The 26520-nt window shown below is 40.8% G+C and overlaps 2 protein-coding genes across 2 annotated transcripts in view; one reads left to right on the top strand and one right to left on the bottom strand.

The window, feature by feature from the left end:
* Positions 1–9207, top strand: part of GNAI3 (G protein subunit alpha i3) — a 38314-nt gene extending 29107 nt beyond the window's left edge. Inside the window, exons 6-9 of the mRNA XM_047082430.1 lie at positions 2449–2578; positions 2995–3148; positions 7729–7942; positions 8032–9207. Coding sequence (XP_046938386.1) covers positions 2449–2578; positions 2995–3148; positions 7729–7919 — 475 coding nt within the window. The 3' untranslated portion in view covers positions 7920–7942; positions 8032–9207. The remainder of the gene's footprint in view (positions 1–2448; positions 2579–2994; positions 3149–7728; positions 7943–8031) is intronic.
* Positions 9208–17429: 8222 nt separating this feature from the next.
* On the bottom strand, positions 17430–26289 carry GNAT2 (G protein subunit alpha transducin 2). The gene is made up of 8 exons (XM_047082424.1): positions 26172–26289; positions 24443–24485; positions 24014–24155; positions 23137–23294; positions 20821–20949; positions 20460–20589; positions 18629–18782; positions 17430–17620 (listed from the first exon to the last, which is right to left on the bottom strand). The coding sequence occupies exons 1-8, from the start codon at positions 26287–26289 to the stop codon at positions 17430–17432; spliced, it is 1065 nt and encodes a 354-aa protein (XP_046938380.1).
* Between the last annotated feature and the right edge of the window lie 231 nt (positions 26290–26520).

Genomic DNA, 26520 nt, shown 5'->3' with positions numbered 1-26520 from the left:
CAAATGTAACTTCTAGCTAGGAGCTTCTCAGTTTTTTTCTCTCTGAAAATATTTGCTTCGCAGGATTTGTGAAATCCACACGGAGTTTAGGTATTAGTAGATTCCAGTGGAGGTCTTGAAATCTTAATAAACCAAAACAGGTTTGAAACATGGTGCAAAAAAATAGTAGTTCAGCTGAATATTGGTAGAATAGGAGAGCTACTTCTCTTTAGCACTGATGAATTTAACTAGAGTAGCAAAGACCATATGGATTTATCTATCACCCATGAAGCCATAAGAATGAGATGCCTTTTGTGTACAGTAAGATTAGTAATCCATTTATAATTAAATGCGGTGAACTTTATTTAGTGCGGGAAACATTCTTGTTGATGTCATGGATTGATCTTTAGTTGGGTAAATCCTGTTGGTCTTCTTATGTCAGGATCAGTAGCCAGGCTTCGTTAAGGTGCTGTACCCACTTAATTGTTGGCATGTAGATATCTTGTTATGAAGTACTATCACTTCTTCCTTTTCCTCTTCTCTCTAGGCAAAACCACTATCCATTCATTCAAACATTTATTGAGCATCTGCTATATGCAAGGCATTGTGTAATTGCTTACTTGCCTCTCAGTTATGAGGTAATGTTTATAAAACGTTCATCTGTTAGTAAATTATATTGTAAATGTTAATATGTGCTAAAAGCCCACCTTGGGGACATCTTAATATTCTTCCAGTTTCATGGACTTTGTAGAAGAAAATGAAGGGGTAAGCTGAAATTATTGGTGTACCAGTGTGTCTCCCCTTGAGAGACTTTTATGGTGATATATATGATGTCCGCTTTCCTCAAACCTATAATATGACCCTGTATCAAAGCCAGCTTGTGATTGTATCATTCCAGTTGTCATGACCAAAGGCTGGAAAAACAAACGAACAAAAAAAGGTGCTAAATCAACCAAAAGAAAAAGCTGAGTCATGAAGAGATAATATGATTGTTCTTTTCTTTTTTTTAAAAAAATTTTTTTTTTTTCAACGTTTATTTATTTTTGGGACAGAGAGAAACAGAGCATGAACGGGGGAGGGGCAGAGAGAGAGGGAGACACAGAATCGGAAACAGGCTCCAGGCTCTGAGCCATCAGCCCAGAGCCCGACGCGGGGCTCAAACTCCCGGACCGCGAGATCGTGACCTGGCTGAAGTCGGATGCTTAACTGACTGCGCCACCCAGGCGCCCCTGATTGTTCTTTTCAAACGTACATTGAGAAATTACTCAGTGATGTCTTATTTCTCTCAATTTCTCGGGGAAAATTCTTTGGAAATAGACCCCTCGTCACCACTGTCGATCTTGACATATTAAACCTACCTGCATACCTCCTCAGACACTGGTACCAGCTAACAGACAAAGCACTGCAGGTGTTCCTCTTACTGTAGGAAGTAGATGAGGATGCTGTTGACAGAAGTACAGCAGTTGAGCCAGGATATTAAGTAAGCCCCCCAAAAGGGAGTGATGGAATGAAATGCATCTGGAGTGGAACATAAAGTTTGTCAACAGCTTAGTTAGCTTTAGATGAGACCTAAGAGTTCGGAGACACTGGCTAAATAAGTTTGGTTTTTAGATATTGGGTTCTTAGAGTCCTACCCTGAAATACAGTTTACCTTCTCCATAATTAATCTCTAAAATATTTTTTCCTTAAAATAAGGAACCTCAGCTTTAAAAAACCTCAGCTTTAAACCTCGGCTTTAAAAAAGAAAGAATTTTTTTTTTTTACAAAATAAGGGAAACAAACATTTTGGAAGCAGAATGCAAGTTGGAGATTTCTAGTTTTTCAGTGTTCTCTTTAACTAAAGAGTAAACCATTTCGAGAGGTAGAGTGGTGGTGTGGGTAAGAGCCAGGGCGCCGGAGTTAGAGTGCCTGGGTTCAGAGCCCCAGTCCCCATTTGTTAGTAGTGTGCCCTTGGGCAAAATACTTAACATATCTGTGCACTGGAGATAATAATTGTACTTACAGGAGTGTTGTGAGGGTCAAATGAGTTAATGCACTTAAGATGTTTGGGATTGTATCTGGCACCATGGTAAATGGTAAATATTAGTTATTCTTGCTGTTATCTTAAGTTATATTATTCAGCTCTTCATTTTTCCTGTCTTTTTTTCCCCGCCTTCCTTTAATCCATTTCAGTGCTTATTCTGCTGATTTTTGAGATATAATTTCATCTGATAGAAGCTTTGATAGAGAAGGCTCAGCTAGTTATTTACAATGAGAATTTTGATTATCCCTAGATTTTATTTGCTCATGTTATTCTCTTTTGACCATGGATTATTAGTTTGACTACATTTTATCTGCTGCTTGTTTGTCTTTTCTGTTATAAATGGGGTGTTCCACACGCAATAGTGGGAGGTTCCCTAACCATTTCAGTTTAGGGAGAGGTGTGTTTGTGACCTTGCTGAATTTGTGCTTTCTTTCCCTTTACTTCAGGATGTTTGATGTAGGTGGCCAGAGATCAGAACGCAAAAAGTGGATTCACTGTTTTGAGGGAGTGACAGCAATTATCTTCTGTGTGGCCCTCAGTGATTATGACCTTGTTCTGGCTGAGGATGAGGAGATGGTATGTTGGGTCTTCTGGTAAAAAGGCAGTCTAATGCAGCCAGGAAATGGAAAATAACTTAGGAAGATTCAGTGCATACATTTGCTCGTTGGACCAAAACTTGATTCCTTAATTTTTTTCCTGTCAGTGGGTTTAGAATTTTAAAATACTGATCCATGCTCTATTAATTCTTAAGAGATATGACAGCTCACTGAGTATGTGGGCAGGATTAAGTGCTCTTGGTAGCCATTCTTCTTCCCATCTCCCAACCTCCAAGAATTACAAAAATGAGGACTGGATTAACTTTTGAGTTGTCAGTCTCTGGTTTATTTCCATGAATGCCATTCAGTGCTTTTAAAACTTGTTGGTCTGTTTTTTCATTAACAGTTAATCCACTTTTGCTTTCTGTTACTGACATCCTTTTTTTCCCCCCTCAGAACCGAATGCATGAAAGCATGAAACTGTTTGACAGCATTTGTAACAACAAATGGTTTACAGACACTTCAATCATTCTCTTCCTCAACAAGAAAGATCTTTTTGAGGAAAAAATAAAGAGGAGTCCATTAACTATCTGTTATCCAGAATACACGGGTAAGAGATCATGAACGATTTTGTTCACACTTCAGTGGCATTCCTATACCTGCCTTTTTATTTTAAACAATGCATGTATAACCTTATGGAGAGTGTTCACTGGTAGTGGTATTAACATTAAGCATGTGATTAAGACCAGTTAAGTCTAAAGTGCTGTTCTTGACATAATTGAGTTTACTGTGTTTATTTTATATTTCTGTCTTCCTCACTGTTTGAGGAAAATAGAGAAAAATAAAAATCAAAATTTGGTGTAAGTATGTTAAAAAAATACGAGAAGATGCAGTCATTGCACTCAAGACACAGTAGTTGTAGAGAGCGGGGCACACATAAAGAATTTCATTATAGTATGAAATGCTCATTAACAGAAGACGTGGTTACTGCTGTGGGTTCAGTGTCCTCTTTTTGCCAGAGGAAATGACACTTGGAGTGAGAATAACGAGAGGATGATTAGAAATGATGAGGTAGACTGAGGAATAAAAGCATTTTAGGAAGAAGGAATAACCTGTAGGAAAATAGGGAGGTTTAAAAAAAAAAAAAAAAAGACATGATACATTTTGGAACCTAGAAGGAATTTGGTATTGTCAGAGCTTAAAGTGGTGGGAGGGAGTTGTTGAAGTGATGGGTGGGATGCTCACGGAGGGCTTTGTATTTCATACTGAGATAGGGGCAAGCTGTCCAAGGATTTTGATTCGGATACATGATGTAGGAGAAACTGCTTTAGAAAGATGATACAGGGGAGCTTGGATGGCTCAGTTGGTTAAGCATCTGACTTCGGCTCAGGTCATGATCTCACGATTCGTGGGTTTGAGCCCCACATCGGGCTCTGTGCTGACAACTCGGAGCCTGGAGCCTGCTTTGTATTCTGTGTCTCCCTCTCTCTCTGCCCCTCCCCACTCTCACTCTGTCTCTCAAAAGTAAACATTAAAAATTTTTTTTTAACTTAAAAAGAATAAAGCATAAAAAATATGAAAAAGAAAAGAAAGATGATATAATAAATGGCAATAAAGATGGATAGTAGGGGAGTTGAATTAGTAAGGAGTCACTTAGGATGCAAATAAAAACTTTAGGTGAAGATACAGGGATATATCATAGAAGCCAAGGGCAAGAACGCAGACGTATCTTTTTTTTTTTTTTTTTTTTTTTTCAACGTTTATTTATTTTTGGGACAGAGAGAGACACAGCATGAACGGGGGAGGGGCAGAGAGAGAGGGAGACACAGAATCGGAAACAGGCTCCAGGCTCTGAGCCATCAGCCCAGAGCCTGACGCGGGGCTCGAACTCATGGACCGTGAGATCGTGACCTGGCCGAAGTCGGACGCCCAACCGACTGCGCCACCCAGGCGCCCCGAACGCAGACGTATCTTAAGAATGCATTTAGAACTAGGAAATAGAAAAGTGTCAGGGATCCTGGAAGTACTTCTTTCCCCATCTTTTCTCTCCTTCTGTGTATCTTCTTTATTTTTCTCTGCTTACCAACTTTCTGTGCTACTCAGTTTATGTGATATAAGATGGCCCTGCCATGGTCTTTCTCCTGCAGTTAGGTATGTATGTATGTATGTATGTTTATTTTGAGAGAGAGACACACACAGAAAGAGAGAAGGAGTACCAAGCAGGATCCATGCTCAGCGTGGAGCCGACATGGGGCTTGATCCCACCACCATCATAAGATCATGCCCTGAGCCAATTTCAGGAGTCGGGCACTTAACCATCTGAACTACTACCCAGGCACCCTTTTCTCCTGCATTTAAAAGGTAAGGCTCGGGCACACGGCTGGCTCATTTGGTAGAGCATGTGACTTTTGATCTCAGGGTTGTAAGTTTGACCCCATGTTGGGTGGAGAGATTACTTAGAAATAAAATCTTAAAAACAATTTTTTTTTTAAATAAAAGACCAGGCTAAACTGATAATGGTTGGCCCCATGTTCAAATTCCTAGGGGACAGATTCTGGCCAAGGTTAAGCCAGGTAAAAATACTTAGCCCAGTTAATGTCAGGGATGCAAACACGAATGCCAGGGCTGCACCACTATAACCTTTAGATCAGAATTGGATATTTTCAGAGAAGGAGAACTTTTTTTTTTTAGCTGAGCAGACACTGTAAATGCTTTCTGTAATAAAGTGAAGAGGGTAGCTAAGGTAAAGAAGCCAGAAGAGTCAAAGGTACTCCCAGAGTTCTGTCTTGATTGGCTGCTGGTGCTGTGGTCTCTAATTGATATTTAGGAATATTGATTTTGAAGTATCTGAAGAACATCCAGATGGGGGTATCTAATAGGCAGGTGTATATGTGGCCTTGGAGTTTTGGGAGAGATTGGGGGTTAGATATGTTGATTTGAGATCATGTATAAATACAGCATGGAAATGGATCAGATGACATGGGGTGATGATATAGAATGAAAACAGAAAAGGACCATGGATAGAATGAGAGAGAATTTCAGACTTTTTTGGCAGGAGAGAAAGAAAGGTTTGTATTAGGTATAAAGACGAGAACCAGGAGAGCCAAGGTATCAAAAGCTAGGAGTTTAAGAAGTGAGTGAGGGGTGGTCAACAATGTTGTGTACAAAGTAAGATACACATTGAAAAATGGCCTCTGGAGTTAGCGGTCCAGGAGATCGTGAATGTTACTGACAGCAGTGTCAGTAAGAGTAGAGCCAGGACAGTGAATTACTGAGTGGGAAGTGGAGAAATGAAGATAGGTATAGCCTACTGTAACTTGGATTACAGGGGAAGGAAAGATTTAAGAATGTTCATAAGCTTGGAGGTAAGATTTTATAGCAGAAGAGAAGTTGTAAAAATTGGATGTAATTGATGGAGCAAGATTTGTAAGCAGGTGGGAAAGGAAGGAATCAAGGAATTCCATACAATGGAATTATTATTATTATTATTATTATTATTATTATTATTATTATTCAGCCATAAAAAGGAATGAAGTACTGATACATGCTACAACTTATACGAACCTCATAAACATTATGCCAAGTGAAAGGAACCAAACACAACAGTTCACATTTGTGTGATTGTTTTGTGTGATATTCCCCAAATAGACAAATCCATAGAGACAGCAGATTGGTTGGTGGTTACCAGGAGATGGGGGGAGGTACTGTGGGGAGAATTAGGAATGATTACTTATTGGGAATGGGTTGTTTTTCTGGGTTGGTGAAGACGTTTTGAAACTAGAGAGAGAAGGTGGTTGCATAACATTGTGAATACATTATGCCACTGTATTGTGCACTTTGTATGTTATGTAAATTTCACCTCAACTTAAAAGTCTTGGTAGAGCAGTTAAATTTTGAACCAGAAGGGAGACCTCTCTAAGACCAAAGGTATAAATAAGTGGAGATACAGGTAACTTTTTAAGTGAGGTGGTGGGCTAAAAAGTTGAGATGTAGCGCAAGCCCCCTGGCCTTTCTTTTCTCTGGGAATTTGCAAATGTAGTCAGAATCAGGAGAGAGATGAGTAGAAAAGTAGCCAGGTTTTAAGGTGGAGAGAAATCTTAAGTTGAAGGATTGACAGTGTTCTAGCTGAAAATCTTCCACATAGCAAAGAGCCCTCAATATCATAGCTTTTTTTTTTTTGGTGAACTTGTAAGCCTGTCTTGCACTGGCTTCATTCTTCTTAAGAAGTCTCACGGTCCTCATTTCCCAAGTGTCAGTATCTGTTCTACCAGCCAGAATTCGCTTTTTAGTCCCCCTCTCTCCTTTAATATACAGAAGTTCTGCAGATCTCATGAAACCTATTTCAAGCACCTACCAAGCTGTCTTCCTTTATTTCTTTAAATATTCTGTTTAAATAACATTCCTTTCTTGTTGGTATTTGTTGCTGTCTAATGTCACTTAATTTCACAAATGTTATTTGTGGAAAACAGCCTCTGGTTTACAAGAATAAAGTATTGTGTTTTTGTTGTTGAGTTTTTCCGGTTCTGTAGTCAGTTTCTAGGGCAATTCTAAAGGCTCACGGGCAGTTAACATGGTGTAGAAGCGTGTGGGTAAGTGATAAGAGTTGAAAATAAGGTTTTCTTTTGAGCCCCCTCCCCTTTAAAAAATGACAGCTTAATTGAGATAAGTTAATAATTTATATGCCACAGAAACACATTTTAAAGGGCATAATTCAGGCCCTTTTCCCTTTCACATGTACTAGTTTACCTTTCATTAAATTATTGCCATAAGGCTCTGAAGCTAAGCTTCCTTAAAACTGGTATGATTTTGAAAAGAAGCATGACTATTTTGAATTGTTTATGTCAAGATCACTCCAAGGAGCACAGGCTCTCACCTTTTCAACAGTTGTGTCCTAGCAGCGCCTCTTCCTACTTCCCTAGTTTCCTTTTGTACATTTTTGGTTTTTTAGCTGAAAAGTCTAAATGAAAGGGGAAAAAGGAAAAGGCTCGTTTCTCTAGATCTTTTCGTGTGATGATTTTGTTTTACTTAGAGTCTGCTCTCAAGAAAGCCTAATGATTATAGAATTAAAGAAATCTGTCTATATTCATTTGGGTTATTCCCTCTCTTCATCAGTCAGTGGGGATGGCCTGACTTAGTTGAGTTCAGGCAGCTATTATAATTTAAACTGAGAATATTGAGTGTCTGCTTCAGGTTCCAATACATATGAAGAAGCAGCTGCTTATATTCAGTGCCAGTTTGAAGATCTGAACAGAAGAAAAGACACCAAGGAGATCTATACTCACTTCACCTGTGCCACAGACACCAAGAATGTGCAGTTTGTTTTTGATGCTGTTACAGATGTCATCATTAAAAACAACTTAAAGGAATGTGGACTTTACTGAAGAGGGTTGGAGATTAATGAAAGGTAAAACTTCAGACAATTTAGTTATAGTGCTCTAGTGATGTCTCTGGACTTTGTAAACTATTCTAATTAAGAATGTTCTTCTTTTCTAGTTATTACAGTGTGGAGTGTTGAGACCAGACTTCTTTTGCTGTCTCATTGGGCAGCTGCAAGCATGAACGGGACCAGGGAATGGCAGCAGCATGCAGAATCTTAGCACTCTTTAGCACAATCTTCTGTATTAGGGAACTCTTAATTGACATGAGATGCTAAAGTCAGACATTGGAATTGGAACGACTATATAAAGTATGATTCGATCATCAAGACATCACTTGGATTTCATAATCTCAAATGTTTAGGGCCGATGTGAAGTTGAGGTGCTGCATTCCAGAACTTTAATATGTAGCTTACTCTTTTTTTTCCTTCTTAACAAACCACCACTAGTTCATTTTTAAAGTTTTTTTTTCATCAAGAGAATAATGTTACTAAATTTTATTTCTTTGTTTGCAAGAGAATCTTTATTAAAACACAATCTTAACTATGCACATGATGTGACCAGATCATCTTGAAAATACTCCTCTTAGTAGGAGCTCTTTGTTTTTAACTTTCGGTATGGTCAGAACGTCGTATTTCCATAATTACTTAATTCTTTATGGTTATTGGGGCTATGACTATAGCTTTTTTGGATGAAATTTATGTTACTCTCCTGCTCAAAGTACCATCATGGTTTTTAAGTGGTAATTACATTGGAGAGTTCTGTAATAAGATTCTCACTCTCTAACTTTTGTTTAAGTTTATGGTTTAAGGTTAACCTGATTTATGCTGATTACCAAATTACTAGGTAAATGCTGATGTAGGATGTAAAGTTAGTTTCTTGGATACGGACACACCCAGGGCAGCTGTCAATTAGAAATGCAAATTGCAAAATTCCAAACAGAAACCGTGACTTTGCTGCTACATATCTACTAAATTGACCACTTTGGTTCTTGCTTGTTTGTCTCAGTCATAGGGAGTTCTGTAAAAGATGCCCCTTGTTTTCCATCTTCCATGGCCTTTTCTGTTGGGAAACATCTAAAGTGTATTAACAGTGCATGCTTTTACTTTGTAAATGTGGTGCCAAATCCCTGTTTGCCATTGTTTTTATTGTAGCAATGTTAATTGTAGTAATCCTTAGTCAGTACCTTCTTTTGCCGAAACTCCTGCATTTTGGGACTTTTTCCACTATGTTGTATGTACAGATTTTAATCTGTTATAGTTGGCAGCAGTATTAAAATGGTGAGTAAAGAGTCCAGGTTTGTTCCTGTTTGTAATTAGTCCTTTCTGGAAATATTTTCTTCTGTTTCTTTTTGTTCCTGCTGAATGTGCTTTGGCCTTTGTCTGAGAGTGGGTTTAGGTAGAGGGTTCCCTGAAGGTCTAGTCTTTTGGTGTAGTAGTATTGTTTTATTTTGGCCTGACTGAGGGTCTTATGTCATATCTGTGTCAGTGACATGCAGTCATAATCCATTTTCCGGGTTTACATTTTGGTTTTGTGGAGAGCTTTATTCACCTCGGCCTGTAGGTCCTTTTGTATAATGTACAGCAAATGTCTTTAAATATTGAATGGGCCTTTGGGGTAAGGCAGATGAAGAGAATGTATTGTGAGCATTCCAAATCAGCAGTTTGAGCAGTGCCTTTGGGGTCCAGTCTTTTCAGATTGGATTCTATGTCATCTTTTGATGTGACCTTTTACTAGTTTAAAAAAAAAAGAAAAAGGAATGATGGTCAGCAAAGCTAATTCAGAAAGCAAGCCACAGCACTTCAGTGCCTTTATTGGAATTTTTTTTCTTACTCTTTTTGGAAAAGTATAACTATGCAGATGCTATAACGGTACTATCTAAACCATTTCTTTAGGGCTGGGAAAACTGCATCTAAAAGAAAGAAAATGATCAGCTTCGATTGGTGATTAGTTTATGCCCACAATGTAGATAGGACCGATAGTTCCTGTTCATTTTGTATAATCTTTTCCTTATTGTATTTTGTGATCTAGAATCATCTGGAAATGAGAACTCGTGGAATATTGTTTTAACTGTAGTCTTTCTATAGTCAGGGCTAATGGGATGGTGTTGATGATAATCCAAAATAACAAATAATCTGAATGCGTTAATTTTACTTTGAAATGCACCTTGTATTTTCATTTGAATATGTCTATCTGATATGTTCATTTTTTAGCTTTTCTGTTAATGAAAAAATAGTAATTCTCTGATTTTTTTGCCCCCATACCATTTACATTTTTCTTTATTTACATGAAGATCACCCCCTACCCTACCATCCCAAGTAATTTGTCTAAATGCACATTCCTGGAGGACACAGGGACACAATTCAAGTCATTGGTTTTCAGATATGCCTTAAGTCAAAATCACCTGGATCCATTTCAGAGATTGACTCTTGGCTGGTGAGCCTAGTGATCTATCATTTTAAAAAGGTGATTCTTATCAGCTTTGCAAATCACTGTTGTGTTTTGAAATAAAAGATCTTTTCTAATAGCAGAGCCAGAGTGTGGGGGTGAAACATCATGTGTACTAGCCTGGAGAAAAAAGGATTGGTATTTGTAATCAAAGAAACTAAAAGTTGCTTTGTGTCTTTTCTGTGGAGAATGCTGGAGGTTTGTGATGGACTGCATTTCAGTATTCATGTGGCCAGGCTTTGGACCATCTGAGAAACCAGCACATCTAAGAAAATTAAATTTTAATGAATAAAGAACAGTAAATAGACCCTAGTAGGAAGGACTGGAACAATAGCTTTATTTTGCTGTTTATTTTGTTCCATCTTCACCTGATTAAAACCTTGGGCTGTAGAAATGCCATTCATTAGGCTCTATTTAAAGAGGATATAGTCTCCTTAAAGGCCAGTCTTGCCCGACCTTACAAACTCAGCCTTGCAGCAGATTTCACCTCCTGGCACGAAAATTCCAAAAACTTTTACAGTTATTTATAAGCGGATCTTGGGATGACATTTCATCTTGGACAGTTTAAATTCTAAGTCTCTAGTTCAGTGTGTCATTTTATTGTTTCCAATGACGGATTGTTATTTTTTATAAAGTGCTGCATTCTAAGAATAGATGGACCAAATTTTAAAAACTATTTTCTTGCCTTGTTTCTTCTTCTTTTATGTGTTCTATTTGTGTTTTATTATATACGCATTTTAGAGCATTTAAAAATAACTGCTGGTTCTTCTAATTCATTTGCCCACCTTATATTCTTATATCCTGGCTACTGTCCTATTTGTAGCTGTGACTTTCTTTGTACATTGCTTGTCTAGCCTGACTAGTTGTTTCATATATTTATACATTTGTTTAGCATAGCTCTGGAGAATCGCGTTGCACAGCTTGTTGCTGTATTGGCAGTTACATATAAGGTAGTCTTTCATTCCCATTAAAAACCTCCCTTTGGTTGATCTTTTTTACCCCTTTCAGATGTTCAAATGTTTATTTATTTTGAGAGAGAGAGCGCGAGTGTGCGTGTGTGTAAGGGGCAGAGAGAGAGACCCAAGCAGGCTCCACGTGTTAGCACAGAGCCCAGTGCAGGGCTCGATCTCATGAGTCATGAGATCAGGATCCGAGCCAAAATCAAGAGTAGGACTCTTAACCAACTGAGCCACCCAGGTGCCCATCGCCTTCCAGATGTTCAAAAAAACCAGTCCTTTACTCATTTAAATATAACTAAAACAGCACTAATTTTCTTCACTCTTACCACTTATGAAATCTTTCATATCTTAGATACTGACTTTAATTTTTTTTTAATGTTTATTTTTGAGAGAGAGAGCATGCGTGCACATGAGTTGGGGAGGGGGCAGAGAGAGAGGGAGACACAGAACCTGGAACAGCTCCAGGCTTTGAGCTGTCAGCACAGAACCTGATGTGGGACTTGACTCCACAAACCGTGAGATCACAACCTGATCTGAAGTTGAACGCTCAACTGACTGAGCCACCCAGGTGCTCCTCTTATATTAACTTTAAGAACAAGGTTATTTCAGTTTCCTAGTACTGCCAGCTCATTCTCCAGGCTTCACAGTACAAGTCAGAGATCTGACCTGGATCAGCCACAACTCTCCACATAGCTTTATGGCTGTCTAAGCACAAGAGAAAACCAGGCTGCTTAGGGGCCTGAAATCAAAAGTTGATCTTGTTAGCAGTTAGTTAGCTTGTTAGCAGCTAGTTAGCAGGAAGTAAAAGATTTAGGTGAGGTACAAGGAATGAACTTCCTGGATGGTCAAGATCTGTGTTCCTTTACCTTTGTGTAAGTTTTAACCCCCCACCCCCATTTTCTCATAACTTATATGAATTACTTCTGCTAGGAGAACATACTCCAGAACAAGTCGGGACAGGACAGTTTTTTCTGATACTATGTCAGGCTTACATACCTGGCTCAACTCCAGTCTTAGGAGTGAGAGATAATAAAGAAGGTTATATGGTAGTAGATACCTGAGGTGCAAGATTAACATACAGATTCCCTGGCTAAACTCTACTGAATTAAGTCTACTGGTCTTGGGAACATGTATTTTTAAATTTTTTTTTTTTTAACGTTTATTTATTTTTGAGACAGAGACAGAGCATGAACGGGGGAGGGGCAGAGAGAGAGGGAGACACAGAATCGGAAGCAGGCTCCAGGCTCTGAGCCATCAGCCCAGAGCCCAACGCGGGGCTCGAACTCACGGACTCACGGACTGTGAGATCGTGACCTGAGCTGAAGTTGGACGCTTAACCTACTGAGCCACCCAGGCGCCCCGGGAACATGTATTTTTAAATACATTTCTCAGGTGGTTCTGATGAAGCTAACCTGGGCCAACATTTGGGGGATAACTGAATAGGACCCGATGTTAAAGATCAACACAAACAGTAGACAGATTTAACCTTAAAAAATCACTAGTAAACGACTGAGGCATTTTTTATTTGCCAAGGAATCAGAAGCACCTTTTGTATGTGACTTAGAGTGCCGTCCACCAAAAAAATTAGTATGAGAACTGTTAAGTCAAAGAACATTCTTACACTTTTGATACAGAGTATTTAATCTTTATACATAATTAAGACAAAACACTTGAAGTTTCCAAACATTGGTTTAATTTTTTTTTACTGCATTTATTCAGTGAAAATGGAAAGCTACCTCAAAGTAAAGACAAAATCCTGTGACAGAGGTCTAACTATATATATGAAATAACATGAATATTCATCTACAGTTGGTGGATAAAGAGCAAAGCTAGCTAGCTCTAAATTACAGACTGGAAAGTCCTTTTGAAACAAGGCTAGGGAAAAGATAAATAAGAGGACTGTTTGAGCAGCCAAATAGAAGACTCTTATGTATGTTTGCTGCTAACCCCGTGTTCTCTTCTGAAAGCTAGTGGAAATCAACAAGGTAGCAGAAATAATCCAATATTAGCAAATAACACTGCTGGGATACACCGTCTCAGTGTATTAGCATTCAGATGTAAGATCTTTGACAGCTGGAATATTAAATTTTGTACAACGTGGCTTATCTCCTATCCTCTACTACCCCCCCACCCCACCAACCTCGCCTCCTGCCCCCATACTCCTTTCAGTTATCCAAACATTTTTACCTAGAGGCTTTTTTAAATGTAAGAGAGATTCCCAGTAGACATAACAAATCACAAGAAATTACCTGTTCTTTCTATTCTTCCTAACTGTTCATCTGTGCTCATGGAGGATAAAGGTCCTGAGATCTCTCAGAATCTTATGGAGAGTTGTTTGTCACTCTGGATTCTGGTCTTTTCCCTGCTTCCAATCATCTATGAAATCTCTGTCTTAACATCTCTCATCTGTTACTTAAAGTTGGACTAAATTATTCCTTCCAGCTATGACATTCTGTAATCCTGAGGCAATCGAAACAACATTTAAAAGTGCTTTTGTAAATATTCTTTATGATACTCAAGATTATACTATACTGCAAAACAAGTAATCTTATAAGGCAGTTCCAACAGTTGTATTCATTGTAGCTGGCCGTCTTTTCTCAGCATCACTTTTCCCATATTCATTTTGAACACCTGAAATGAAGTTCAACTGTAAATTTCTCTAAAATTTGTGCAGCTGGGTAAAAACAAAGGTCTTTGTTTTGCATTTAAATTCAGTTCTTTATTTCTGTTCATACTAGTGCTTGCCTTTTCATGGCCAGATGGCAGAAAAGTTCCCTTTTGCAGTCTGCACTATGTCTGACCTCACAGAGATGTCTTCATGCTTTTACCTAGCAGGATCACCAGAAGCTCTGGCACACTTGCAATCCCTGGGCCAACACTGAAGCCTGCTGGAATCTGTGCTCCGGGGGCTGTGCCGGGTAGAGAGGGCAGTGGGAGGTAAGAGCTCTTCACCCTTCACCACCTTCTCCACCCAGCATGGCCAGCACACTTTGGTCTACGGCACATCTCCAGTTATAGAGTGGGTTCTCAATGCTGTTATTTCTTACCTCGGGAATGGGGCTACCCTGATTTGGACTATTTGGGGTACATGTTGCGTGAATTTTTTTTTTTTATCAGAGTAGGAAGTGTTACAAGTAAATGTGTCTTTTATATTGCTTTTAAGACTGAATTTTTGTACTGCTTTTATCCACAGAATGTAAAAGCACAGCTCCGATTCTATTGTATTCTTTCCATTATATTTTTATTGTGGTAAACTATACATAACATAAACTTTACCATCTTAATCATTTTTAAGTACATAGTTCAGTGGCACTAAGCACATTCACATTGTTACGCAAACTGTCACCACTGCCCATCTCCAGAACTTTTTCATCTTCCCAAACTGAAACTCTGTATCCATTAAACACTAACTCCCCATTCCCTTCTCCTCCCAGCCCCTGGGAATGTAAGTGCAATCGTATAGTATTTGTCCATTTGTGTTAATTGTACTGTATTTTTGTAAAAAAGATAAAAGCAACTGTCATCAGATCTACAAGAAGTGGAACATACTTCACATTTGGCTTACTGTCATCAGTGGCTAAATGCGCTGCAAGGGAACTACATTAAGATCTCTGCCCTTTAAGGATATGAACGGGATATTAATTACACCTTCAACGAACAAACTTAAAGTTATTTATATTTTTGTTATTTTATGCTAATTTCACATTCCACTTTGAGACTGATTTGTATTCAGTTTGGAGATGATTTTGTTAAATATGGTTTAGAGATGGCATAATTTAAAAATAACCAAGAATTTGGGAGTGGGAGGAGCTTAGGGAAATGAGAAAATTGACTGAATAGTGTGGTGTATGGTGGGCTTTCAGTAGCATGGTACATATATAGAACGCTGGCTTGGGATTCAGGAGACCTATTTTGGAGTTCTAGTTCTGCTACTTCCTAGCAGTTTGATCTTGATGAAGACACTCCTTCTCCCTGGGCCTCAGTTTCTTATCTATAAATTACTAGTGATGGGCCTGGACTATTTTAAACTTCCTTCTAGCTTTACCATTTTAAGAATTAAGATTGCAGTTCATGAAAATCAGGTCGAATTGTTTCTGACCTACCTTGTTACAAGAAAGAATTTCTGATGATAAAATTCAACATTATAGTGTAAATTTAAAAGGAAGCAAAAGAAGACAAAGACAGCAGAGTGAGTAGAGTACCAGAAGACCAGGCCCATTGGCTATTTTCATGCTTGGACTATAGGGCCGGTTGTATATGAACATCCATAACCAAGAAGCCTAGGGTAGGCTTTTATAGTTTGGCCTCTAACCAAGTCCTGCTTAGAGTCAAAGAGCAAGGAGAAGATAATAAAAGAAGTAAACAATCTGATACAATTTGTGGGGAAGTTGGGCTACCCTATCTGAAGATTGGATAAGTGAGATAAATTAGATTTGGGGCCTGAATAGACAGGATCTTAGCCGGAGTGAGGATTCTTAACCTGGGACTTCAGGGCTCCAAAGGTAGAATTTATTCCTAGTATGTTGGTTTCCCTTATAATTTTATGCATTTTTAAATATCCTGAGAAGAGGTCTATAGGTTTCATCAGACTGTTGGAGGGATCCATCATGCAAAAAAAGGCTCGTAACCCCTGTATATGGAGTTAAAGCAAAACAGGTTAGTGATAGTTGGAATATGCCATTTAGAAACAGTCCCTGAACAAAGCTCTTGGATGCATGAAGTCTTGCCCAGGTTTTTTTATGTGGTAAAGTTTTATAATTGGCAATAGTCAGAGTACTTTCCCTTATTTCTCTGGTACTTCTCCCAAGTTGACTTCTTTTCATGGAATCAAAAAGACGATTAAATGAGTCCAATTTTAACAGCTGCAAATTTATTCTTCAGTGTATTTCAAGCTCATATGGCTCTCGAGTATCAATATTGCTAGTAACAGGCTAAGTGTGAATATGTGTTTCTGGCAAGGAACAGATTTTCATTTTAATTGACACTTTCTTTTATATACTAAATCTTGGACGCCAGGAGCTTTCCTCACTAGTAGTTGTAGATGCTAAATCTGTACTTGACTTCACCACCTCCTGTCAAGATAAATGCAAGCTTCGTTTCCCCTCAAAGGAGTTCAGAGAAATAATTTACTTGTTGTCCTGTATCGGGAGATGTTGTTTTCAGCCAGGCATCACATGGATCCAACTGCAAAGATTTTCAATGCCCAAAGCAAGATCAGCTGCTTTTTTTTTGTTCTGAAACATGTAGCAGTTGAAATGAGAATTCTAGGTTTGCTCAGTTACTCTAAATTCTGTGATCGAGAAGTGGTAGCAATAAAAATCATTAATACTCCAAGTGGGAGTGTGTTGAAGTCTTCTAAATTTATTCAGAAAGTGTCTTGTGCACCTGAGACAGTTACTTACAGAGATAAAGGAAACTCAGTTTTTACAGTAGTTGGGGGGCAGAGAGAGAGTCTGCTTAATAAAGATGATCATTTTTAGACATGTGCCTTAGAAACTAACAAATTTACATCTTCTATTCAGTGATCCAGATCTCTGAGCTAAGGCACATAGGGTCTGTTAGTAAAAAAATGGTGGTAAGGTTTACTGAGATCTCATTTTTTATTTTTTAATTTTTTCCAGACAGTAGGGAAAGTTGCTATTGTGCTTGGGATAGTTCATCTAAAAACTTGGTCTTGAATTTCATAAATGGCTGCTTTTACATAGGATTTCTTTCTGTGACTCTGACCACACAGCTTTTATGTTCCTTCCCTTCAGTTATGTTTGTGATCGTTAAGAATAACCCTGTGAAGTAGTAGAAAAGTTACCTTCATTTTATAGATGAGGGACTCAAGGCTCAGAGAAATGAAATATTTATACTTTGTAGTAAATTGCAGAACCAGTACTGGCACCTGGGTCTTCTGACTCTTGGGTTTGTATTCTTTAAACTGCACTAGCTACCCCACTTTGAAAAGAATATATGGGACACAGTTGTGATCATGTAGAGTCTGTCTCCAAGGGAGAATGGATTCACTCTTCATGCCATGGTATATTGATCTATGATTTTTCTGCTTGAAATGAACCAGATTCCAAGCCTGTTTGTGGAATGTATACTTGAGGAGTGATGAGGATTAGAACAGCCCACAGTCCTTGAGATTTTCTTTGATGATAATATCTGTAACTGCATCAAATACAAATTTGACATTCTGTGTGTCTGTAGCACAGGTCATGTGACTGTAGATTTCTTTGACATCTTTTCGCATGTTGAGGTCAAGGAACTGACTCTTGATGTAATTCCCTGCATCTTCAAAAGAGTTGTTCCCTGGTTTCCCAGAAAAAATAGTGAAGAAATGGGATAAATTAACCCTTTTTAGCTGCTGACTTTTTTTTTAATGTTAAAATTTATATATTTTGAGAGAGGGAGAGTGCAGGTGCACATGGTGTGCTTGCATACAAGTTGGGGGAAGGGCAGAGAGAGGAAAGAGAGAATCTCAAGCAGCCTCCACACTAATGCATCGTTTGATCCCACAAACCACGAGATCATGACCTGAGCCAAAATCAGGAGTCAGACCCTGAACCAACTGAGCCACTCAGGCATCCCTGCTCACTTACTTTTTAGGTGACCCACTCGATCCTTGAAATGTGTTGGACAGCTGCAGTTGGGAACATATTTTTAAGGGGAGGGTCCTCTTCTCTATTGTACTCCGGTGTTTATCACTTGAGTTGAGCAACAGAATTGAGGAGCGGGATCTCTTTGTCTCTGCCCTTGATTTCTGGGAGGTATCATTTAAATAGTCTGTGGCTCTCCTGCATCCTGTCTATTCTGTTCCAGGGACATTTGATTTTAAACTTACGACTGAATACCCAAGTTTCTCAGATCAGACATCCAAGTATCACTTGGATATCACAAAGCGCATAAGAGGAACTGAGTATTAAGGGGATATGGCGGGGCAGGGAGGGGGCGCCTGGGTGGCTCAGTCGGTTACGTGTCTGACTTCAGCTCAGGTCATGATCTCATGGTTTGTGAGTTCGGGCCCCATGTTCGGCTCTGTGCTGACAGCCTGGAGCCTGCTTTGAGTTTTGTGTCACTCTCTGACCCTCCCCCACTCATGCTGTCTCTCTCTCTCTCTCTTTCTCTCTCTCAAAAATAAATAAACATTAAAAAAATTTTTTAAGGGATAAGGGATCATCAGCCTGGCAAAGCAAAGGAGTTTCACACTTAGTACCCCTTAAAGACAGGTTCCTTTATGTCTTCTTGGTATAGGAAATGAGGCAATCACCAGTCATTACCAAGAAAGCATTACCATTATCTCCATCCCTTGACACTTACCATCATAGTCTGGAAAACAAATGCTGAGATGGACTTTCTTGATTTTTTCCTCAAAGAGGTCCTTCTTGTTGAGAAAGAGGACAATGGAAGTAGCCGCAAAGAACTTGTGGTTACATATGCTGTTGAAGAGGTGTAATGACTCATGCATGCGATTCTAGTAAGAGGAGACACCATCAGAGATATCAGACTGAGCTTATGGGCTATTGTCTACTTCCTGTTCTTGTTCCCCTTGGAGAGACTAGTGCTCCAAATGTAAGAGGAAAGTTGGGGAATAGCTTATCTCTTTTTAGTGTGGTGGGAAAGGGCCAAAGAAATCTAGCTGCCTTTCTCATCCTTTTTCTGTCATAGCTGTGTGACTTGGGGGAAATCCCTGAACTTTTCTGAGTTTTAGTTTCCCTGTCTCATAGGGTTGTTATGGAAGTTCAATGAGATCATGTATGAGTGTCTATGATAGTGGCTGGCATATAGGTGTACAATAAATGTTAGGTCAATCTTTGGCAGCCAGGGCACTGCGAAGGACTTTTACTCCGTAAGTGCTGCTTATACAGAGTGGAAACTAGGCCTGAGTTGTCATGTGCCCATTTGCATCTCCATGATAATTTTTCTTTTCAGGATGATTCTGATAAGCTTCTGTTACAGAGTCCTGGATCTCTGTGTGGGCAGGAACATAATAGGAATTATTGCCCCAGTGTCAAATGGTGAGGACTAGAGAATTTCTCAGCACCATACCACAAGCCCTTCTGCCTTATTTCCTCCTCTGATTGCCACTCTGAGCAGGTGAGAAGTGGTGCTATATATCTGCAGAGTCTAGATGTTGCCAAGTGCCCCAGACCAGCCTGTTTTTAGGGAGCAGGGCCTTTAGGATTTCAAGTATGCTATTATCTGACTTGGCCTCAATCTTTTCACCCAATGAAGAAAGAAAACAAATTACTTTTTGTGGCCTTTTGTCATTGCTAATGCTCCTGTAGAACCCCTTAAGACTTCATAGACTTCAGGGTTAAAGGTGGAAGAGATCTTGAAAAATGAATGACCCCATAAGACATTTTGGCTAGAGGATATTCATAGTGCTCTAATGTGAACTTGAACTACTAAGGAGAAGGGAGAACAACTGAGACAGGGATGGGAGTATAGGAGCTTTGTCTCCTATCAATAAGCTATGGGCCTCCATCAGCATGTTCCATGCCTTGATATTCTCTCAGACTCCAAGACTGGGCGGGCTGACGCTTGGTCTACAGAGCTCCTATCTTGTTAAATTCTGCAGGCTCAAGAGACTCACCCCTCAGGTAGTCTTCCACCTGCCAATTTAAGTGGCATGTGAGAAACCTGGTCTGCAGGTCTCCCCTTAGTCCTGTTGACAGTATATATTTAGGCTTCCAAGTGAGGTTAGTAGTCCAACCCTTCTGTTGCACAAAGATGCACATCATACATTGTTTTTCTGCTCTATCATTTTCATCTCCTATCTTTTATTTCCATAGGTGGCCTGGAAGAGTCCTAAGTGTAACCCCTGCGCTTTGCCCAGTTGTGATCCCTTGTCCCTTTAATACTCTGTTCCTCTTGTGAGCTGTGTGATATCCAGGTGATTCTTGGATGTCTAATTTGAGACCAGGCTCACCTCCAGTAAATCTAGAGCTCCAAAGTGCTAACCTGGAACCTGCAAAAGGGGAAGTTTTTCTAGAATTATTTACTGAAGCATTGATTTGTGTACCAGAGGACTGCTAGACTGTCAATGTTAGCTGAAATCACCCAAGCTGAAGAATTGGTGACACAAAGCTTAGAGGAAGGGTCACAGGGGGACTGTCTATGAAAGCTGCTTACTGTAAGGGCCACTTACCACTTCGTCATCTTCCACTAGCACCATATCATAGGCACTGAGGGCCGCACAGAAAATGATGCAGGTGACTCCCTCAAAGCAGTGGATCCACTTCTTTCTCTCTGATCGTTGCCCTCCCACGTCAAACATCCTGAGGGAAGAAGCAGCACAGGTACTTGGTGTTTACAGAGGGGTGGCCACTTTGGGGCCAATCGGCAATGAGATGGGAAATGGGGAGGAAAGAGGGACAAATAGGATAGTTATTCAGATTGGGCTTTAGTGAAGGCCAAGAGGCATCCCCAATCCCCTTTTTTGGTATCTGAGGTGACCCCAGGGAACCATGTGTGTACCTGTGATGCCCTCCAGAGAGCTGTGTACTCACCTGAAGTTCAAGTCTTTGACGGAAAACTTGGTCTCAATGATGCCTGTGGTTTTGACTCTAGATCGTAGCACATCTTGCTCATTAGGGAGGTAGTCGGGGGCTGTAATCCGGTCTAATTGGTTCAGGTAGCTAGAGAAAAGAGATTGGAATGGATTAAACTTTACACAGCCAGGGCCAAGAAAGGTAAAGGTCCTACCCAAAGTTATATAACTAACTTGGTGATGGAATCAGGACTAGAGTCCATATTGTTAAATCTAGGGTTCTTTCCTTCAAACCCTCATGTGTCCTTACAAAAGGGAGTGTGGGCTGAGAGGCATGCCCAGTTGTGGCAGGGGTTCTGTCACATTTAAGTCAAATCAGATAACTTTTCCTTAAGTTTTGCCTGGCTACAAAGTTTTCTAGATCCTTCAGTAAGATTTGGTGGTTTAAATGAGTGTCAAAAGTTCCAACAAGAAGCAGGAGTAGGGGCTCCTGGGTGGCTCAGTTGATTGAGCTTCCGACTCTTGATTTTGGCTCAGGTCATGATCCCAGGGTCGTGGGATCAAGCTCTGTGTCGGGCTCTGTGCTGAGCGTGGAGCCTGCTTGAGATTCATTCATTCATTCTCTCTCTCCCCCCGCCTCTCTCTTCTCCTCCCCCACTTTCCCTTTTCCTCCCCCTCCCCCACTCACGCTCTCTTTAAAATAAAAATAAGTTTAACAAGAAGCAGGAGTAGACTAAAAGAGACTTCAGAGACATAAGAGACGTGAATCGGTTTGATACATGGACCTTGTTTATATCCTGAATCAAGTTGAGGGGCAAACAGTTGAGATAACTGGGGAAACTTAAATGAGCACTGGCTTGGATATTTGATGACATCAAGGAATTATTAAATATTTAGGTGTGGTGGTTATGTTGTGATTTCTTTTTTTAAAAAGAGCCTCTCTCTCTCTCTCTCTCTTTTTTTTTTTTTTTTTTTTTTGAGAGATACATAGTGAAATTTTTAGTATGTAATGATAGGATATTTGGGACTTTCTTCAAAATAATCCAGTGGGAGATGGAGATAAAATGGAACAAGAGTGGTCATGAGCTGGTAACAGTTGAAGTCAGGTGATTCACTGTATTATCCTACTTTTGTATGTGTTTGACAGTTATCATGAAAAAAACTTTTTTTTAAAGACAAGAGGAAGGCAGATGTGAAGTGGGATGACAGAGAAGAAGGGAAGGAAAATTAACAAGTGTGTAGTATATGCCAGTATTTTCACATTTAAATTCTCATTTAACCTCATACACCTTCAAGTTTCATGTCCCATTTTACAGATGAAGGTTAATTTCAGAAGAGTTGAATAACTTGTCGAAGGTCAAGAGGCACTGTGGTATATTGTAAAAAGCATTCAACTTTGCGGTCAAATAGACCTGGAGTCAACTTCAACCTCTGCCATTTAACTATGTGACTTTGGGCAAGTTAGTTAACTTCTCTGAACCTCAGTTTTTCATCAGACTAATAAAAAGTACTATCTACCTCGAATAATCAAACGAGATGGTGCACCTCACACACCCAGCGATGCCTGGGCCTTAGTGAGTAAGTGCTCTGTGGATGGTAAATGATAACTGTGTTACAAAATTAGATGACAGAAGAGGGATTAAATCCAGGTCTGTCTGACTACAGAGCTCATGCCCATCTATGAAACCATGCTGTTTGAGGTAGGCTTGATAAACTCTCTGTAACTTATCTTTTTGGAATCAGCTTTGCAAAGTTGGTTCTTTTAAATCCCTGACCTACTTCCTTTGGTTTGCCCTGGAAGTTTCTGTGTCCCATGCCCTGGCACCCTGATGTAAAATGCTATGTGTGAAGGAGGCATTCGTTTCTGGTTGGTGGCCTAAGTAAATACACCTAGGTTACCAGCTAGAATATTCCATCCTGAAAAGGCCATTGTTAATCACCTGTTTCCTGGGAGGGCATGTGGCAGAACTGCAGGTCTGTCTTTGTGTTTGTGGTTCTGAAAGGAGAGACTATGTGCATGAATTTAAGAGGACAGCAGTCTGAGGGCTACTAAGCAGGGCACATTTGTTATTAATTTGGGGGTCTTCAGCTCTATAGGCTGCAGTGAGCCAGATTGAAGCAACACAGAGTGGTGGCAACTATGTCTGTGTCCCTCTCTAAAGGCATTAAGTTCAAAGCATAGTAAAACACTGCTTAAGCCTAACACAACAGGTATCCACGCTGAATTCAGTCCTTTGTGACTCCAGCTTTCATGCCTGAAATTTTAGTCTGCTTGTGATTTCTCCTAGAAGGTTGTTTATAGCTAATCCCACCCCTTCCCCAGTCAGAGTCTTACTAAGATGCTGAGTCATTGAGCTGGTACTCTGCAGCTCTCTCGAAGCAGGCTTGCACCCCACCATCCTTCCACAACTTCCTGATGACCTCAACCAGCTCAGGAGGCATGGTGCCCTCCTCAGTGGAGTCAGCCAGGTTGTTGAGCTGTCGCCCAGTATCCTGTAAGGCAGAAACCTGGGTGAGAACTACACAGGAGTAATGGCTTTCCAGGAGGCTCCTGGGAATACTACTGAAAAGAAAGCATTTTGCATTGCTACTAAAGCCTAAGATGGAGATTGCAGCCAGTGAAGATGTTAAGAAAACATATGGATTAATTTTGAGTGTGCTTCTGAGATGTAGAGGGTGGCAATTTCTCCAGTCCTAGGATGTCTAGGGGAAAATAGGTTCCAGGGGCTTCCTCTGTGGTGTTTCTGTCTCCCATCCTTAGTTCAAAAGAGTACCGCCACAAAATGTGGGCCCTCTGCTCGCAGGGAGGTTGGAAGTTTAAAGACCAGATTGACCGTGACATAGATCAGATGGTAGACAACCATCACCTTTGTTCTTTCAATGATCCAAAGCTAGGAAAAGACAAATGCCAGAACTAGGGATTTAGCTTGTAAAAGTTCCATAGCCAGGCAAGGAGCCCAGGGGAGCATTTTAGATGGTAAGGTAAAACAAAAAGGCAGAGGAAGCTGAGAACAGGTTTTGGTAATGTATTATAAAGGTAGGGATTGCACACTTCTCCAAGACTGAAGTAAAAAGACTGGAAGCTCAGTAGGTAGGACTTAGTTCTACGAAACTCTTTTCTGACCCATATTTCCTCATAGCTTGTCAGCTGCCTGTTTTCTGATCATTAGCCTTTCCTTCCAACCTTAACCGCATTGCTGTTAACCACATACCGCACAGCTTGGTTCAGCATAGTCAATACCCAGTGTGGACATGGCCTGGATGATAGCCAAGATGGACTGCAGCATATTCCCATAGATGATGGCCTTGTACTCCAGACACTCTTCTGGTGAATAGCCATCCTGATGAATGATCCTGCAAGACACCCGGCCCATAGTTGGACCTGAGTAACCAGCCCTAAGGGATTGGGGATCTGGAAGGATTGAAAGGGTCATAAGAACACAATCTATTCCTATGGCTGTCCCAAAGTGGAGGGTGAGGAGAAAAGGGCATGCAGATGAGGGGCATTGGGAATCAGGTTCTTTATATCCTTTACTTCTGGGTGCCTTCAGGATGAAGAGCCCTTCACCTTCCATGCCTCTACTGGCTCTACTGACTTCATCACCCTACCTCAGTCCTCAGGGGGCTTTGTTCTTACTCACTTCATCTGTTTGACGATAGTGCTCTTTCCTGACTCCCCAGCACCTGCAGGGAGAAATGCTTATGCTTCAGGTTTCCACCAATTCTCCCCAACCCTCCAGTAGATGGCTTGTGAGAAGTCTAAGCCAGGGCTTGCTTGGGAGTCTTGTTAGGAGACAACCTGTAGGGATGATTACTGCCCTCAATTTCTGCCAGCCTTGAGCTCAGGCCATTCAGTCTGGATTTAGAGCAGAGTTTCTCAGCCTCTGCACTGTTGACATTTTGGGCTGGACAATTATTTTTTTTTGTGGGAGGCTGTCCTGTGCATTGTATGGTGTTCAGTGGCATTCCTGGCCTCTACTCACTAGAGGCCAGTAGCACTCTTCTCTTCCAGTTGTGACAACTAAGAATGTCTCCAGACATTCCCGAGCGTCCTGGTGAGGGGTGAGGGTGGTGGCAAAATCTCGTTGAGAACCACCGATAGAGTCAGGGAATTCCTTTAACACGTTTCTCCTCTGCCCAGTTTTACTCAGGAGAGTGATCTTGGAGCAGGATTGCAGAGAGCTGGATAACTTCACTGAAATAGTTTTTTTCATCATCTTGCTTTTTCCCTTATTGGCTAAAATGCCCTACTATCCTCTCATTTACACTCTGCTCTCCCTCCACATACCCTTCAACTCTCTCCCCCAGTTTGCACTGCCCTGATGCCCTAACCTCCCTCCCATTTAGTCTATGCTGGTTCCCTTTAAGCTGCTTATCCTGAATGTAGAAGAAAGCTGCTTAGGCTTAAAAGATCTCTCAGTGGCCTTGCTATCTCTTTCCCCTTCTGTAGCTTTTGGGCTTCTTGGAGTCTGAGTCCAGCTTACAGTGGTATGCTCACAGATTGGCTGGGCAAAAGGAGGTGCCACCGCCTGGGACTCCAGTTCACAGGCTCCTCATGGGCTTGGAAACAGCCCAGCCAGCTAATCTGCTGCTGCAAAGACCCCCCAGCTAGCCTATCTCTGTACTACCATTGGGTTTTTTTCCCTAAACCAGGTGTCCCAAACTCTTTATTGAACCAAGAGGTTCTGTTTGCAGCTGTGACCAATCTCTCTGACCAACAGAAGAAGGTGCTTGTTGTTTTTCAGCACAGACCTGTGATCTGCTTAGGGCTCATCAAGTTGATGAACCTCCCATCTGGAAGGGGCTTTCAAGGCAGCTACTGAACAGAAAGCCAGGAAAGGACTGCTGTAGACATTCCTCCTCCCTCAGGGCTGGCTCCCTAGTTATAAAATGTATACAGAATGTTTACTGGAGGCAAGGAGAAGGAACCCATTTATGTGGCAAGAACCAGTGGGCCTGCTCCTGGGACTACATGGCACTGATGCTATGGCAGGACTTCTGAGTCCACTGACTCAGAGCTTTCTGACTGCGGATCAGGTAACTCTAAGCCCAGGGTTCACGACATTTACCAAGCTGTGAGGTGTGGGGTTTGGTTAGATTTGGAGATGGATGGGTCTCTCCCAGCCCTTGCACACTTCCTGGTTCAAGGAAGAGCAGAACTATTCCAAGGTAGCTTTGGTATTCTGCATCTCCTTGGGGTGGCTATGCTCAGCCCTAGAGCCCTGATCCCTTAGCCTGAGACCAGATGGGGAGAGGAAAATGACCGGCCCTCCGTCCTCCCCGTGGGGTGGGCTAGAACCCATCTACCATTCAGGATAAGCAGGAAGGAGCAGTACCTTCTTCTCTGGCTCATCCTCCCATCTCGCTCACCCAGCAGTAGCAGTTTGACAGTCTTGGCTTCCTTGTCAGCATCCTCCTGCAGCTTCTTTTCTAGCTCCTTGGACCTCTTGGCCAGTTCTTTGTCCTCAGCACTGGCTCCACTCCCCATCTTTCTGCTATCTCCTTCTCCGCTGCTTCTTCTGGCCCTTAAGCTTCTTCTCTAGGGTTTCCTATCTGTGAGATGGAAGATAAGGAAAAAGTAAATTGGGATCGAGTATCAGTTTTGTAGTCTTCCTCAAAAGCTGGTCGATAAGGGGCTTGGTGAGGGAGCAGGCTCTAGGTTCTCGTCCCCTGCCTGCCTTGGGTGAGACTTTCTACCCCAGCTGGAGACCTACTTAGT

This window comes from Lynx rufus, unplaced genomic scaffold (assembly GCF_022079265.1).
Source record: "Lynx rufus isolate CCGP_SWC_20201006 ecotype Redwood Valley unplaced genomic scaffold, mLynRuf1.p SCAF_2, whole genome shotgun sequence".
Taxonomy (NCBI): Eukaryota; Metazoa; Chordata; class Mammalia; order Carnivora; family Felidae; genus Lynx; species Lynx rufus.
The sequence above is the reverse complement of the archived record's forward strand: the minus strand, read 5'-3'. Positions and strand labels throughout refer to the sequence as shown.

What these genes read in the sequence shown, in the direction of transcription:
- GNAT2 (XM_047082424.1), bottom strand. Translation starts at nt 26,289, where the DNA reads ATGGGGAGTGGAGCCAGTGCTGAGGACAAAGAACTGGCCAAGAGGTCC. An exon ending in CTCAATGACTCAGCATCTTA is followed by an intron (nt 20,950 to 23,136) that starts GTAAGACTCTGA and finishes TCTTTTCTCTAG; the next exon opens with CTACCTGAACCAATTAGACC. An exon ending in GTCAAAGACTTGAACTTCAG is followed by an intron (nt 20,590 to 20,820) that starts GTGAGTACACAG and finishes TTCTTCCCTCAG; the next exon opens with GATGTTTGACGTGGGAGGGC.